General features: G+C 38.1%; 2 protein-coding genes across 7 annotated transcripts; one reads left to right on the top strand and one right to left on the bottom strand.

Annotated features, from left to right (window-relative positions):
• Positions 1 to 50: 50 nt before the first annotated feature.
• On the bottom strand, positions 51 to 9231 carry Dctn1-p150 (dynactin subunit 1). 5 transcript variants are annotated; one of them, XM_076439624.1, is made up of 14 exons: positions 8855 to 9231; positions 8605 to 8762; positions 8423 to 8449; positions 7790 to 7849; positions 7054 to 7198; positions 6492 to 6554; positions 5350 to 5487; positions 5135 to 5272; positions 4812 to 5051; positions 4475 to 4726; positions 4276 to 4392; positions 2166 to 4211; positions 1929 to 2090; positions 51 to 1866 (listed from the first exon to the last, which is right to left on the bottom strand). In XM_076439624.1, the coding sequence occupies exons 1-14, from the start codon at positions 9020 to 9022 to the stop codon at positions 1651 to 1653; spliced, it is 3930 nt and encodes a 1309-aa protein (XP_076295739.1). In that variant the 5' UTR covers positions 9023 to 9231; the 3' UTR covers positions 51 to 1650. The 5 variants fall into 5 exon arrangements, with proteins under 5 accessions (XP_076295739.1, XP_076295741.1, XP_076295740.1 ...); XM_076439626.1 differs by lacking the exon at positions 6492 to 6554; XM_076439625.1 differs by lacking the exon at positions 7790 to 7849.
• An 849-nt stretch (positions 9232 to 10080) lies between these two features.
• Nipp1 (nuclear inhibitor of protein phosphatase 1) lies at positions 10081 to 12424 on the top strand. Of its 2 annotated transcripts, XM_076439342.1 has the most exons (7): positions 10081 to 10255; positions 10366 to 10609; positions 10742 to 10802; positions 10892 to 11045; positions 11133 to 11353; positions 11410 to 11613; positions 11702 to 12424. In XM_076439342.1, exons 2-7 carry the CDS (start codon positions 10581 to 10583, stop codon positions 12062 to 12064), a joined length of 1032 nt encoding a protein of 343 aa, XP_076295457.1. In that variant the 5' UTR covers positions 10081 to 10255; positions 10366 to 10580; the 3' UTR covers positions 12065 to 12424. The 2 variants fall into 2 exon arrangements, with proteins under 2 accessions (XP_076295457.1, XP_076295458.1); XM_076439343.1 differs by lacking the exon at positions 10081 to 10255 and having other exon boundaries at positions 10274 to 10609.
• Positions 12425 to 12641: the final 217 nt, after the last annotated feature.

Genomic DNA, 12641 nt, shown 5'->3' with positions numbered 1-12641 from the left:
CGAGTAAGTTAATGAATAATTAATGATATATGCACTTACTATCTGGTATGTGTATATGTATGTATATACAGATAAATACTATATATATATATATATATATATATATATATATATGTGCATGTATGTATATGTGTTTGTGTGTATATATACATATATACATGTGTGTATTTATAATAAAATTGTGACAGTAATTAAGGCATACGTTATTTCATAAATAATGAAAAATACGTCAACAGTTTATTGCTCCTTTTATCGCTGTAAATAAAAAATGAAACATTGTATTATATCCTCTATTTCATTAAGTGTCACTTTTCAATGGCAATACACGCGAAGTTATTACCATTTTTCCTAGAATACGATGGTAATACAATTGTTCAAAGTAAATTATATGTATATATATATCTACAGTGAGTGTAAAAAGCATTCGTACGCCCTTTAAAATAGAATAACCAAAGACCTGATTTGTTATAGTCAATTAGAAGCGTTGGTTTACGAAATGATATGCAAAAAAGATTTTTCAAATATGTGCAAAAATAAAAAGGCATTTTTTAAAACTTTTTTATTTGGGCCCTTAAAGAAAATTTAAAATATATGTTTTGTAGATCTATATCCGTTACACACGCGTGCTGAAAATTTCTTTGAAATCGATTAACACACGAGCTACAAGCAATTAAAAATGATGAAAAAATCGTAATTTTACACTACTTTTTTATGAGTTTCTGCTTAAAATCCACAGATCCGTACATCTTTCGATGTGTGTCGTTTTTTCCTGCGTCAATCGATTTCGATGAAATTTTTAACATGTGTATAAATCAACATAGATCTACAAAACATATATTTTAAATTTTCATTAAGGGCTCAAGTAAAAAAGTTTAAAAAAATGCCTTTTTTATTTTCGCGCACCTAACTTTATAAATTATAATTATTTGGAAAATCATTTTTGCATATCATTTCGTAAACCAATGCTTCTAATTGATTTTAAAAAGCAGGCTTTTGCTTTTAGTACAATTATAAAAAAGTTATTCTATTTTAAAGGGCGTACGAATACTTTCTACACTCACTGTATGTGTATATATGAAAATAACAATTCCCAGAGAGAGATGATAATTTCTATGCTGCACAAGTATTCTCGACACGCGAGAAGAGGGAGTACATGTAAAGGATCTCTATGTAAATATTTTTAAGCCGTGTATTTGACAAATTCGTAAAAGATATTATACAAAAGCCTGTAAAGGCGACGAACGATTACTGTTCAAATTGTTAGTAATAAATAACGAAACTATTCCAATTTATAATACGACAAAAAACGCTGAAGTCTACCAGCCACCGATGCGCCAGTCATCGTGCTGTAGCCAATCAGAAATAAATAAATTCGCACGCTCCAAAGTTACGTTCTCGCTAGAATTTAATTTGTTCCTTTCTTCGGATGCAAAAAGACTCTCCCTCAATCGTTTGTTTCTCGTGTATATGTATAAAATAGATCGAGTGTACGCGAGTGCATACGTTGCTCTACCACAGTCTCTGTGTGTAAGCGAGCATCAAAAACAAAAGTGTCTATCAAATCAATATATTCTACAGTCGCGTGAACACTTAGCATCATCTCTGCGGTAGTACATTCCGTCACACGCCGGCGATATAATAATACGAAAATTAATAACATAACAAAGAATGAATTTTTCTAAGTTCTTGTGTTCCTACGTTGACAGTGAAAATTTGTTCAGGGCCATCGTGAGGAATCGAAATCTCCGCAGCGAACAACTGATTTTCTTGCATCGCCGCAGCCATCTCGCGATTTGGGAATACTGCGAAATTCGCTTCAGCCATTCCGCCGGTTGTCCTCTTTACCATTTCCTCGCGGATCTCCCCCTAGAAACAATTATTTACATTATCGACGATTCTACCAGAATATTCAGCCAACGATTACTTACGACTAGTTTATCTACTCGTTGCTTCAGTTCTCTCATGATCATCTGACGCTGCATCAACTGATAAATTGGCATTGCCTTCTCCAACGTTGGCCCTTCCAGATCCTGCGTTTTCTTGCGTCTCAAATCCGGAACAGTGGGGAACGTCATAGCTTGTTTAATATCCTGTTTAATCAAGAAAAGAGAAAGTTAATCACCCGGATGATAGATAATTGTGAAATTATAGATCTTGAAACTGACTTTGGTAAGATCATTAGTCTTCTTCTTCAGCTCCTGTATCTTTGTGTCCGCAGGTCCCGGTTTGGTTGCAGGCGTTATCGGATCCAGACGTTCTAACTTCTCGCGCAAAGCATCAGACATGAACTTCTTCTTCTGTCGGTTCTCGTTGTTCAGAGCTTCTTTGAGAGCGCTTATTTCTTGTATCAGGAATTTATTATCCATCGATTGGATTCCTGACGTGACTGCACCGGTTCCAGAGATATTATCTGCACCGGACGAGGACATTATGGATTTCTTTCCGATAGATTTCAATTTTTCTTTAAGCTGACCTCTCTCGGTCTCTAAACTGTCGATATCCGTCTGTAGATGATCCATCGTTTCCTCGAACTCTTTCTCTTTTCGTTTCAATTGATTTTGAGCTTCGTCCAGCTTTCTCTTCAGCTTCTCCACGTTCAGCTCGTGGTCGTGCTGCTGTGTCGCGAGCTTCTTCTCCACAACGTCCTTTCTCAAAATCATCTCGCACAGTTCATTTTGTTTCTCCCTTAAAGCTAATTTCGCTTCGCGAATATCGCTATCTCTGGCTTCTAGTTTCCTACTGAGTACCTTAGTCTCTTCAGCCTCTTTTCGCGCTGCGTGCGCTCTTATGGTTATAGGCATAAGAGGCTCCTTCTTGCTGTCTTGTGCTTGCCGCAGGTGTCCGCTTATAGCCAATTCGTTCTCGCATTCGGCCATCTTCTGCGCTAGATTCGCAGCTAATTGTTGAATCACTGTCAAGCTCGCCTTAACAGTAGCCACAGGTCCTATATCCTCTGTGTCGTAAACTTTCTCGCACGCTGACGCAGCCATCTCCTTCAATTTCTCCGCGGTGAGACCTGCGTCCAGATCTGTGTTCGATATAATTGCCTGCACAGCGTTCTTCAACAGCGTTTGGAACGTTTTCACAATCTTCACGGCATGCTGATAGCAACCGAACATCTGCTCGCTAGCATCCTTATCCAACCCCAAGTTGAACCCAGCAGAATTAAGGGCGGTAGCATGGTCGGTCAGCACGCGTCTTCTAGCAGACTTCAGATGTTGCTGTATCACCTCGCAAGTTGTCTCCGCGTGCTGGCAAAGGAGGCCTATGTCGCCGCCGTCTCCATGGATCAACGTCTTGATAGCTGCTGAGTTGGTAGTGATCGCCTCGCAACAACTGTCCAGCATTCTCGTGCCGTTGACCACCATGCGACCTTGGTTAATGGTCTCACCGAATAAGACGGAGAACATGGTACAGAAGTATCCGCAACACTTCTCGATTGCCTCCATAGGCAGATTCTCGTCCAGCTGATCCCTCTTGGCCAGTTCTATCAACGAGTCCAAGGACTTCTCTTGCGCAGCCATTTCCGGATAAGCTACTCCGGCCTTGAGCAACATGTCCGGCGTGCAAACGCTCAACGCCGATTCAAAACACCCGAGGAATGTCTGCAATGCGTACATGTACGAGCAAAGGTGCGATCTGAACGTGTATTGTGCTACCGAGTGGCCCTTGATTACGGCCGTTCTGTCGATCTTGTCCAATGATCGATATTTATCCCGGACTTGCGATATAATTATTTCCGTCTTGTAGATTATTCTTGGTATCAGCAGAAGCGTCAGGATAGCGTCGTGATCTCCCCCGCGTGCCAAGAATGCCGGTGGCATAAAGGATAACAGATAGGCGACGTGGTTTCGAGCCTCTTCAGCTTCCAGTCTTCGTAACTCGAGGTCGACGGCCTTCGTTTGTGCGCGAGTCTCGGCGAACGTCTTTTGGAAATCTAGTATCTCTGCTAATTGTTGTTCCGCACCGCCCATTCCAGGCTTCGAGGTTTCTGTCGATTGCATTCGTTGTTGCAGCTGCAGACACTGCTCTTGCAGCTGGTGCGTCAGCTCGCGGAATTTCGCGATAGTCAGCTCACGATCTGCCAGCGTTTCCAGAGCTGCGTCGCGATGATGATATGCGTCGCGAGCAGATCCAAGCGCCATGTCCAATTCCTCTCGCAGCTCTAACTCTAATTCTTTCGACGATTCGGCTAGTTGATCGGACATGTCCTAAAAAAAATCTATGTGAAAATCTGTTCCCTACCGATCTTTGAAATATCGTTGGTCCATATACCTGTAAAGCTTCTAAGTCCGTCACAGCTTCTTCCAATTCCGCAACTTTCTCTTCCAACGCCATCTTCTTTTCGCCGAGCGCTTCAACCATTTCTTCGGCACCTAACGCCGCGTCCACCTGATGGACAAATAGAGGTTTCATGTTTTACGTAATCGGTACAATCTTTTGCAAGTAATTACCAAGAGAATATTCTCTCTACCTGTTCTTGTAAGTCCGCTATCTGGTGTTCCATTTCTTCTACTCGAGTAGATAATTTCTCCTTTGTGCGTCCCAGCTCCAGTATCTCGGACTTCTTCTGATCCAAGTCCTTCTGGAGCTTCTGGAACTCGTGTTTCTCATGGGCAGACAGATCACGCATTCTAACGAGAGTTTCGCGCAATCTATTATTTTGCTGTTCCAATTGTTTGATCTCATAGCTCGTAGTTCCTGCGGTCGCGCCACCCCCAGCAGCCTATTATCATCATTGCAGATCAATACAAATTTCTCTCTGTGTTACAAAACACTTCAAAAACATTTATACATGTCGGATACTTTACTCTCTCGGACATTTCCGTGCGCAGTATTTCCAAGTCTAATGTCTGTTCTTCCAACTTCTCTTTGAGCTGCTCCAATTCGATTTGCAACGTCTCAGCCTTTTCTTCGGCCATCTCTTTGTCCAATGTAGCCATTTCTACGGTTTCCGCGAGGTCTGCCATTTCTTCTTGGAATTGTTCTCGAGCGGCATGCGCTTCCCTCGTTTCTTGGCGTGCTCGTTGAAGTTCTCTTTGAAGACTGGCCTTAGATAATGTTTGCAAAAATTAGTAAAACGTGTGAAAAGTTCTATTGAAAATGAATACTTTAGACTTTAGAATCCACCTACTTGACTCTCCATCACTTTCGTTTTGAATTCCACCAGCTGATCGAGTTGGAGCTTCGTTTTCTCAAAGTCTTTCATTCGCTCCTTGTCTTGCATTCTCTTCAGCCGCAAAGTTTCCACTTTTTCGGTGAGGTCGCGAACCTGCGGCAACACATTATTCGTTGAACAGGCTGCTCTACTTAAAACATGAGATCGATCGTTTCTAAAAGCAATCTTACTTGAGATTTCAGATTTTCGTTCTCTTGTTGTAGCTGCAAATGTGTCAGTTTCTCTTCTACCACATTTGCAGCTGCTGCGGAGCCGGCCATTACCTGGCCAGGCACGAATTGCGGCTTCAAAGTCTCCACAAAACCTGTCTGAATCGGAAAAACAAACGACACATGAGTATCTGGCCGAATAAGAGGCCGGGTGTTTTTTTAATTATCGCATTGAAAGAAAGCATATTTGGCTGAAGAGCTTCTTCAAATCCTTCCGCATATAGCCAGGTATATCCTAAAATGTTTCGTATTTCCAACAAAACTTTTTATGAATGACGCAACCAAAAGGCAAAATTTTTTTATCTGCGGTAATGAAAAAAACACCCTGTGTTTCCTGTACAAAAAGTATTTTTATGTTTTTAAAAGAATGTTGTTTCTGTATGTACATTCAGTAGAATTAGTCTATTTCAAAAGTGATTAATGAGATTAATTGTAATAAACGACACCAACAAGCTACACCGAATACTCTATTAGTTCTAATAAGTGTAGGAAGTTCAGTCGATGAGTTGAATCGTGTTATATGATATTGGAATTTGCAGTATGCGTATAATATCAACTAAGTGAACTATTGTATCCTAACCGTTTGTATAAGTATTAACTGCGTCTATACCAGGGATATCTAAATTTGGTCAGTGATGAAAAACAAAAACAAAAGATTCAAGTAAGTAGTACACCTTTATACCACAATGCTGTTAAATGCTTGTTCTTACGGAAGTTGTTATTGCCACCTCGGTAGTACAACTGCAAGGGGAATTCAGCATCTAATTGTTAACGAAAGGAAAAAAAAGAGATAGAAAGAGAGAGAGAGAGAGAGAGAAAGAACTGTGTATCTGAATGCCCCTTTCTCTTGAAAAGTTTCAGGCTATCAAGCATCACAGAACTGAATGAACAAAGCAGATGCTTAACGCAACGGTGAATACGGTGGATGATAAATTAATTAGATAATCCATTAAGAACAGGTAAAACCCATTAAAGTGCAATGATGCTGCTAGTTGTTATGAAGTCACGTGTTACAATGCTTATGATCGACAAACAACTAGAATGAGAGAGTTTTAAGGTCAGATGAGAAAATTTAGATATTACAATTAATGAGTATTAATTACATTATTGTGATCATCTTGGGCCTTTGGCTTTTTGCCGGGAGGCGAGCTCGTGCTAGGGGACTTCTGAAACACGTACGTGCATATTCCCATATGAATCATTCTGTGCCAAAGGATCTCTCTCTAACTTCTTCTCAAATTTTACAGTTAAGTTTGTTCTTTTTTTTGTTTTCGTTATCTCGCTGAACAGTTCCAAGAATCATCTCTCTGGCAATGAAACACATGCACTGGGAGGTACTTGTTACACATGATTACCATATATATGTCACAGATTAAAGATTCTTCGAACACATATAAAGTAACAAGAATTTTGCGAGTTACAACAATCTGGAGATTTGAAGATAACAAAATATATATGTCAAAATGATTTCCTGTTAATCGACTGTAATCATTTTCCACATGTACATATATTCCTTTGTTTGATTAAGAACATTATACCACATATTCATGCCTTGTCGAATCCTCAAAATAATTCACTGACTGTGTTCACAGAAATAAATGGTACATCAACTTATTATAAATCACAAACGTGAGAATCATTATTTTCGAAACAGAAAGACAATACCTCGATGAATGATGCTCTTTTAGTGGAGGTCGGTGCCGGTATCAATGACTCCCCACCATCTTTGCGTTCGTGTTGCGATCCGGACAAACTTTCTGTACTCGGAGCGCTTAAAAGCGTTCTACTGCCAGCCAGTGATAATCGTGAGCTGCAAAGATTATACTCTCTATAAATTATTTCCAGAAGTAATCGTCAATTTCCATTAACAATCATTAACATGATACAGCATAAGAGTTTGTATCAGTGCTATTATAGAGTTACACCTTGTTGCGTCTAAATTACATAGATTTTAAAAGCTAGAAGAATAATAATAAATTATGATACAACTTAGACATTACCACTAAATACATTGATTGTACTTTTCTTGATACTTGACGTTATTATTCGTCTATAAATAAAAATACATTGACATGTATGTATATGTATATATATGTATGTGATTTATGTATCCGTATATTGTATACACATATACTTTCAACTGTATTTATTGTAACACCATCCCATAAATAAAAGAATTGCTTGTACATTACTTGATATTACGACGAGTACACGTTTATATTTTTTTCTTATATCAATTATTTGTAAATCTACAATAAAGAAAGCTCGTGGTTGTGATGTTGCACAAAACCATTAAAGTTCAGAGAAGCGATCACAATTGTTGCTGTTTGCATACACAGAAGCATTTAAACAAAATGCCGAGACACGCATCTTTCAACGATCGATTTACATAAAATCTTACCCAGAAAGCTTGTCAGATTGCTGCCGGGTAACATGCGCAAGAGATGTTTTTCTCCGTACTCTTTTATGACCAGCGTATGAATTTTAACAGTCTATTAATTCACTCGCCTAATTATACCTATTCCTTCTTTCAATTGATTATTGTGGATATAGTAACATTAAGCATTTCATTGTTATGATCATAACTAGACTGCGGATGTTTATATAATTTTCAATTTTTGTAGACAAATTTTAAAAAAGTGGTACCAAATAAAATTCTATTTTCACTGGTAATAGCATTTGTATACTTGACTCCAATTAAGAATGTACTTGTACTGCGCAAGTAGTTGCGTGTCAGCCATAAAATTGATGGCGTCAGCCAATGATCGCGTGGTCGGCGAAGTACGAGTAGGGGAATTAGCCAATGAACGAGTTCCATTAGAGTCAGATGCGCAGTAGAGTCTTAAATTCGTCAGCTAGTAAGTACATTCTTATTTGGAGTCAAGTATAAATCCAAAATAAATCAAAATCGTACTAAATTCTCTTAAATTTAATACTCCAACATTTTTTAAAAATTTTTATAAGCTGTAAATGCATAAAGATCCATAGTCTAATCGTAACATTAAGAAAACATTCGTATAAAGTAGACACTTACGCAGTGGGTTCGTTCCTTCGAGGTGTACTAAGGAGAGCATGAAATTTATGATAATGAAAGATTAATGACAATTACAGAAAACATAGAAATTCGTTTTCCGACAAAAGTACTACACAATACAGTTTAACTTTGGCATACGTATCGATTAGACTATCAAATATAACTATCTATATAAAGCATACCTATTCAACCGGCTTCTAGCTCTCGCAACACTGGTTTCATCCGGAGTTGTGGCACTGCTGCCTGCCGAAGATGGACTAACAGGTTCTGTCCTATTACCTGTTTCATCCAGCAAAACCAGCTGAGATTGCCGTACAAACATTCCATGGTTTTCAGGACACTGATATGTAACAAATATTGGAAAAGAAAAATTTCATGTTACATTTCAACTATATGTAAAATGTCAGCGAAAAGTAATAGCGTGAAACGTACTTTAAAGTATGATTGACCCCTAATACTACCGTTGTTTTTCCCTTTCGGTTCATCGAGTATAACTCCGATCCATTTTCCCGAAGCGAAACTCGGATGACCAATATAAGCAATCACTCCTTGACAGTCCTTGCCAGGAACCTCGACTCGTTGACCGATTTTGTACGACATTTTACCAGCTGCAACGTACTATGCTCGATTTTCTACAAACACGCCCATCAGCTCGTCTATCCTAAGGAAATTTTCATTAAATTTCTCTCAAACGTTACACATCTCTTCCATTTCACGAAAATTTTCTATACAATGTAACGAAATTGAACGAAATCTATTGACGGCATACGCTACAGCACTGTACAGCACTGAAAGCTGAAAGTGCCGTCATCTACACCAGTGGTTCATAATGTCTAGACAGTGAACTTTTATGCAAAATAAAAATTTTCTACCTGAATTGCAACAATCTTGAGAGAAATAAAAATTTATCTTTTTTCTCAATACGTACGTTTGATAGGTTGAAAATTATGTAACAGTATTGAACAGTATTATTAAATTCTTCTAATGTTTTTACTGTTTTAAATTACACCTATATATATATTTGAAAAATTAAAAAATATGAGAATAATAATTGAAATTTATAAAATATAGGACATTTTGGTCAGATTTGATTTACATGTTCTCTACATTTGAAAAAATTAGTAAGTACCATATTTATTTCATTATTCGATCGTCTGCATTCAAATTTGAATAAGTGACAGGAGTGTGTACTTTATTTTGAAATGAACGGAACATTACTGCTCTCTGTAACATGAATTTCTGACATAAAATTCTCTGTATTTGTAGTAAGAACATGTAAGAACATAATAATTAATGTATTTCATCGTATTACATTTTCTTCATTCTAAGACATATCGAATGGTTTGTACATATAGAAAGAACAGGACAATTCTTGTAACATAAATAAAGTGTCAAATAGGAACATGGTCAGTGGTCAGTATAGTTTTTCCTCTATAACATCTCATAACTTGGGAGACTTAGCAGAATATTTGAAAGCTAATGAAGTGATTTTATCTTCGTGCTGATAGGCTAGCGATTCGTTGTAGCCTCGTAATTGGTGACGCTTCGAAATAGTGGGGGTGTAAACGCTACGTTTTAAAAGTTTTAAAAATGCGATGCTACGGAGGGCACTATCAGCAACTATCAGGCCCTGATAATCAGGGCCGTAGCAAAGCATGATCCTATATTTTCATTGTCCAACTCGATCAAATATAAATACATTCAATTTAATACGATACTAAGTAGAAACATGTTTGATTCGTTTTCTCGGAAAGAATAGCTTTTAATCGAATTATTAGCGGATTATTGGATTTTGGAGGGTCTCGATGTGCAGGGCTCGTAATTAAGAACGAAGTAATAGAACTGAATAGATTCATCTAAGTATAATTTTAACGAGTGTATATGCGCACGGCATCAAAATAACATTCTGCGTTATATTTTTCATGAAACAATCTCATTTTTAGGTGCACATATGCATTCGTCGGATGCGCCGTCGAGACGGTAAACGCTGATTAGCACATGGATCGTTAATAATTATACATTTATGTAGAAAAGATCGCTGCAAAACATTGTCGTTGTTTGGTTAAGATGACATTCTGGCAACGCTGACATCGAATGTGTTTTGTTTCTACTTAACACTGTATATCCACTCGATATAGTAAATTGTAACAAAGTGGTGATGGCTAATCATTATGAAGTGCCTAATTGGTACGTTTGAGAAATAAAATCTTTCTTATTCTTCGACCGAACGTTTCGACACGTTCGCGACACCGTAACAGTATGCATTGAAATTTTAAGTTTGTGTTTATCAAATAGCATAACACAGGTTATGTTTTTTAGGGCAGGAAAACCACCAGTTGGGTTGCATCTAGATGTATTAAAAAATGACAAATTGATCCAGGTACAACATCTTTGAATTGCACTGAGAAATAACTTTAAAGCGTAACCCTTGGGAGAGACTGCGATGCAAGAACTGTTGTTCTGTTACAGAAACTAATGGTTGACGAAAAGAAATGCTACCTGTTTGGCCGTAATCAACAATTGAATGATTTTTGTATAGACCATGCCTCTTGTTCCCGTGTCCATGCAGCTCTTGTTTATCACAAACACCTGAATCGTGTGTTCCTTGTTGATTTGGGTAGCAGTAAGTGTTTTATCACTTCTTTTTCAAGTGTACACGATTATTAAGTTATTTCGATAGAAAATTAATTCGATGCAATTACATCTACAGCACATGGAACGTTCATCGGCAATATGAGACTAGAGCCTCATAAACCTACACAGTTACCAATCGATAGTACATTTCATTTCGGAGCTTCGACTCGATATTACATAATTAGAGAAAGACCTCAAACAGGTACAAGACCGATCATAGAGGAATTGGAGAAGTTGTCGGAAGACATAGATTCCGGTGGTTTATTGGGTTTGCCTGAAACAGAGACGGAACTTGATGTACGTATCATCTTCTCTTGGTATCAGACATTCAGTAACAGTGGTACGTCTTACAGAATTTAACAGAATTTAACACTGCACACAATAGACGTATATCGATGTTGGGTATAACGGATGACGAGATTCATAAACCGACGAGGAAACGGAAGAAAAAGGGGATTACGTTCAACGATGACGAAGAAGTAATCAATCCAGAAGATGTGGACCCGTCTGTCGGTAGATTTCGTAATCTTGTACAGACAACGGTTGTTCCCAGTAAAGTACGAACTTTAAATCATTTCTGATACGCTAGAAGTTCTAATTTTATAGATCCGCGTCGTTTAATGCATTTGCTGTTGGATATTTTAGAGAATGCGTATGGAAGGAGGATTAATTTCTTTATCGGAAGACCACAATCCATTGAAGCACCTTCAGCCTACGTCGACCGCGCCGCAGCTCTATCAGGATTTGCCACCGGAACAGTTCACTCCTTCGTCGTTGTCACTGAATCCATTCTCGAGCGCGTTGTCTTCGCTAACGTCTCGGCTTGGTATAGCCTTACCAAATCCAGCGCCCGAGGTGGAGATGACACCCACGCAAATACAAACGGAAGCGCCACACGTACCGGAAATGTCTGGGCCTACCGAGACGCGAACTTTGGAACCAAAAAAGAAAAAATATGCCAAAGAAGCGTGGCCTGGGAAGAAGCCCATACCAACGCTTTTGGTGTAACAATCTCATGAGATTATATTTTTCTTACATTTCTCTATGACACAGATTCTAGATATTAAGTTGTATGTACAAGGAATTTCTGTATAAATTTACCTGGAAGAGTGGAAGTTTTGAGAAACACGTTTAGTTAACATTGCGTAAGTATATTATATTCGTACCTTGAAGCTTTCAGCTAAATCGGTTTTTAATCATAACCATATTAAAATTGGTTCTTCGGAAGGTATTGAATTAAGTTTTCATTTATCTGATTCGAATTCGATCGTTTGGATCTGATCATTATCGTTTACGCGCATAATCTTCCCGCAAAGATCAAAAAATTGTAAGTAAAAAATTCTTGTAAGATAAATGAATACGAATAAACATGATTTTATCTTACTGTAGCCTTAAGTACATTCGAACAGATTCGTAAGGAAGGTAATAACAAGAGACTTTCTGTTGTGATAAAATGCCTATATTTTTGCTTCCAATTATTTAATTTTACCGATCACGTGGAGCTTTTTATATTTAGTTTGTGAGAGTTTCATTAGGCTTACTTATGTTAGTCGAAACGTATGCGACGCTGGAATTCATGGTATAG

The sequence above is a fragment of the Lasioglossum baleicum genome, chromosome 15 (genome assembly GCF_051020765.1).
Source record: "Lasioglossum baleicum chromosome 15, iyLasBale1, whole genome shotgun sequence".
Taxonomy (NCBI): Eukaryota; Metazoa; Arthropoda; class Insecta; order Hymenoptera; family Halictidae; genus Lasioglossum; species Lasioglossum baleicum.
Note: the sequence above shows the minus strand (reverse complement) of the source record. Positions and strands in the feature narration are given on the sequence as shown.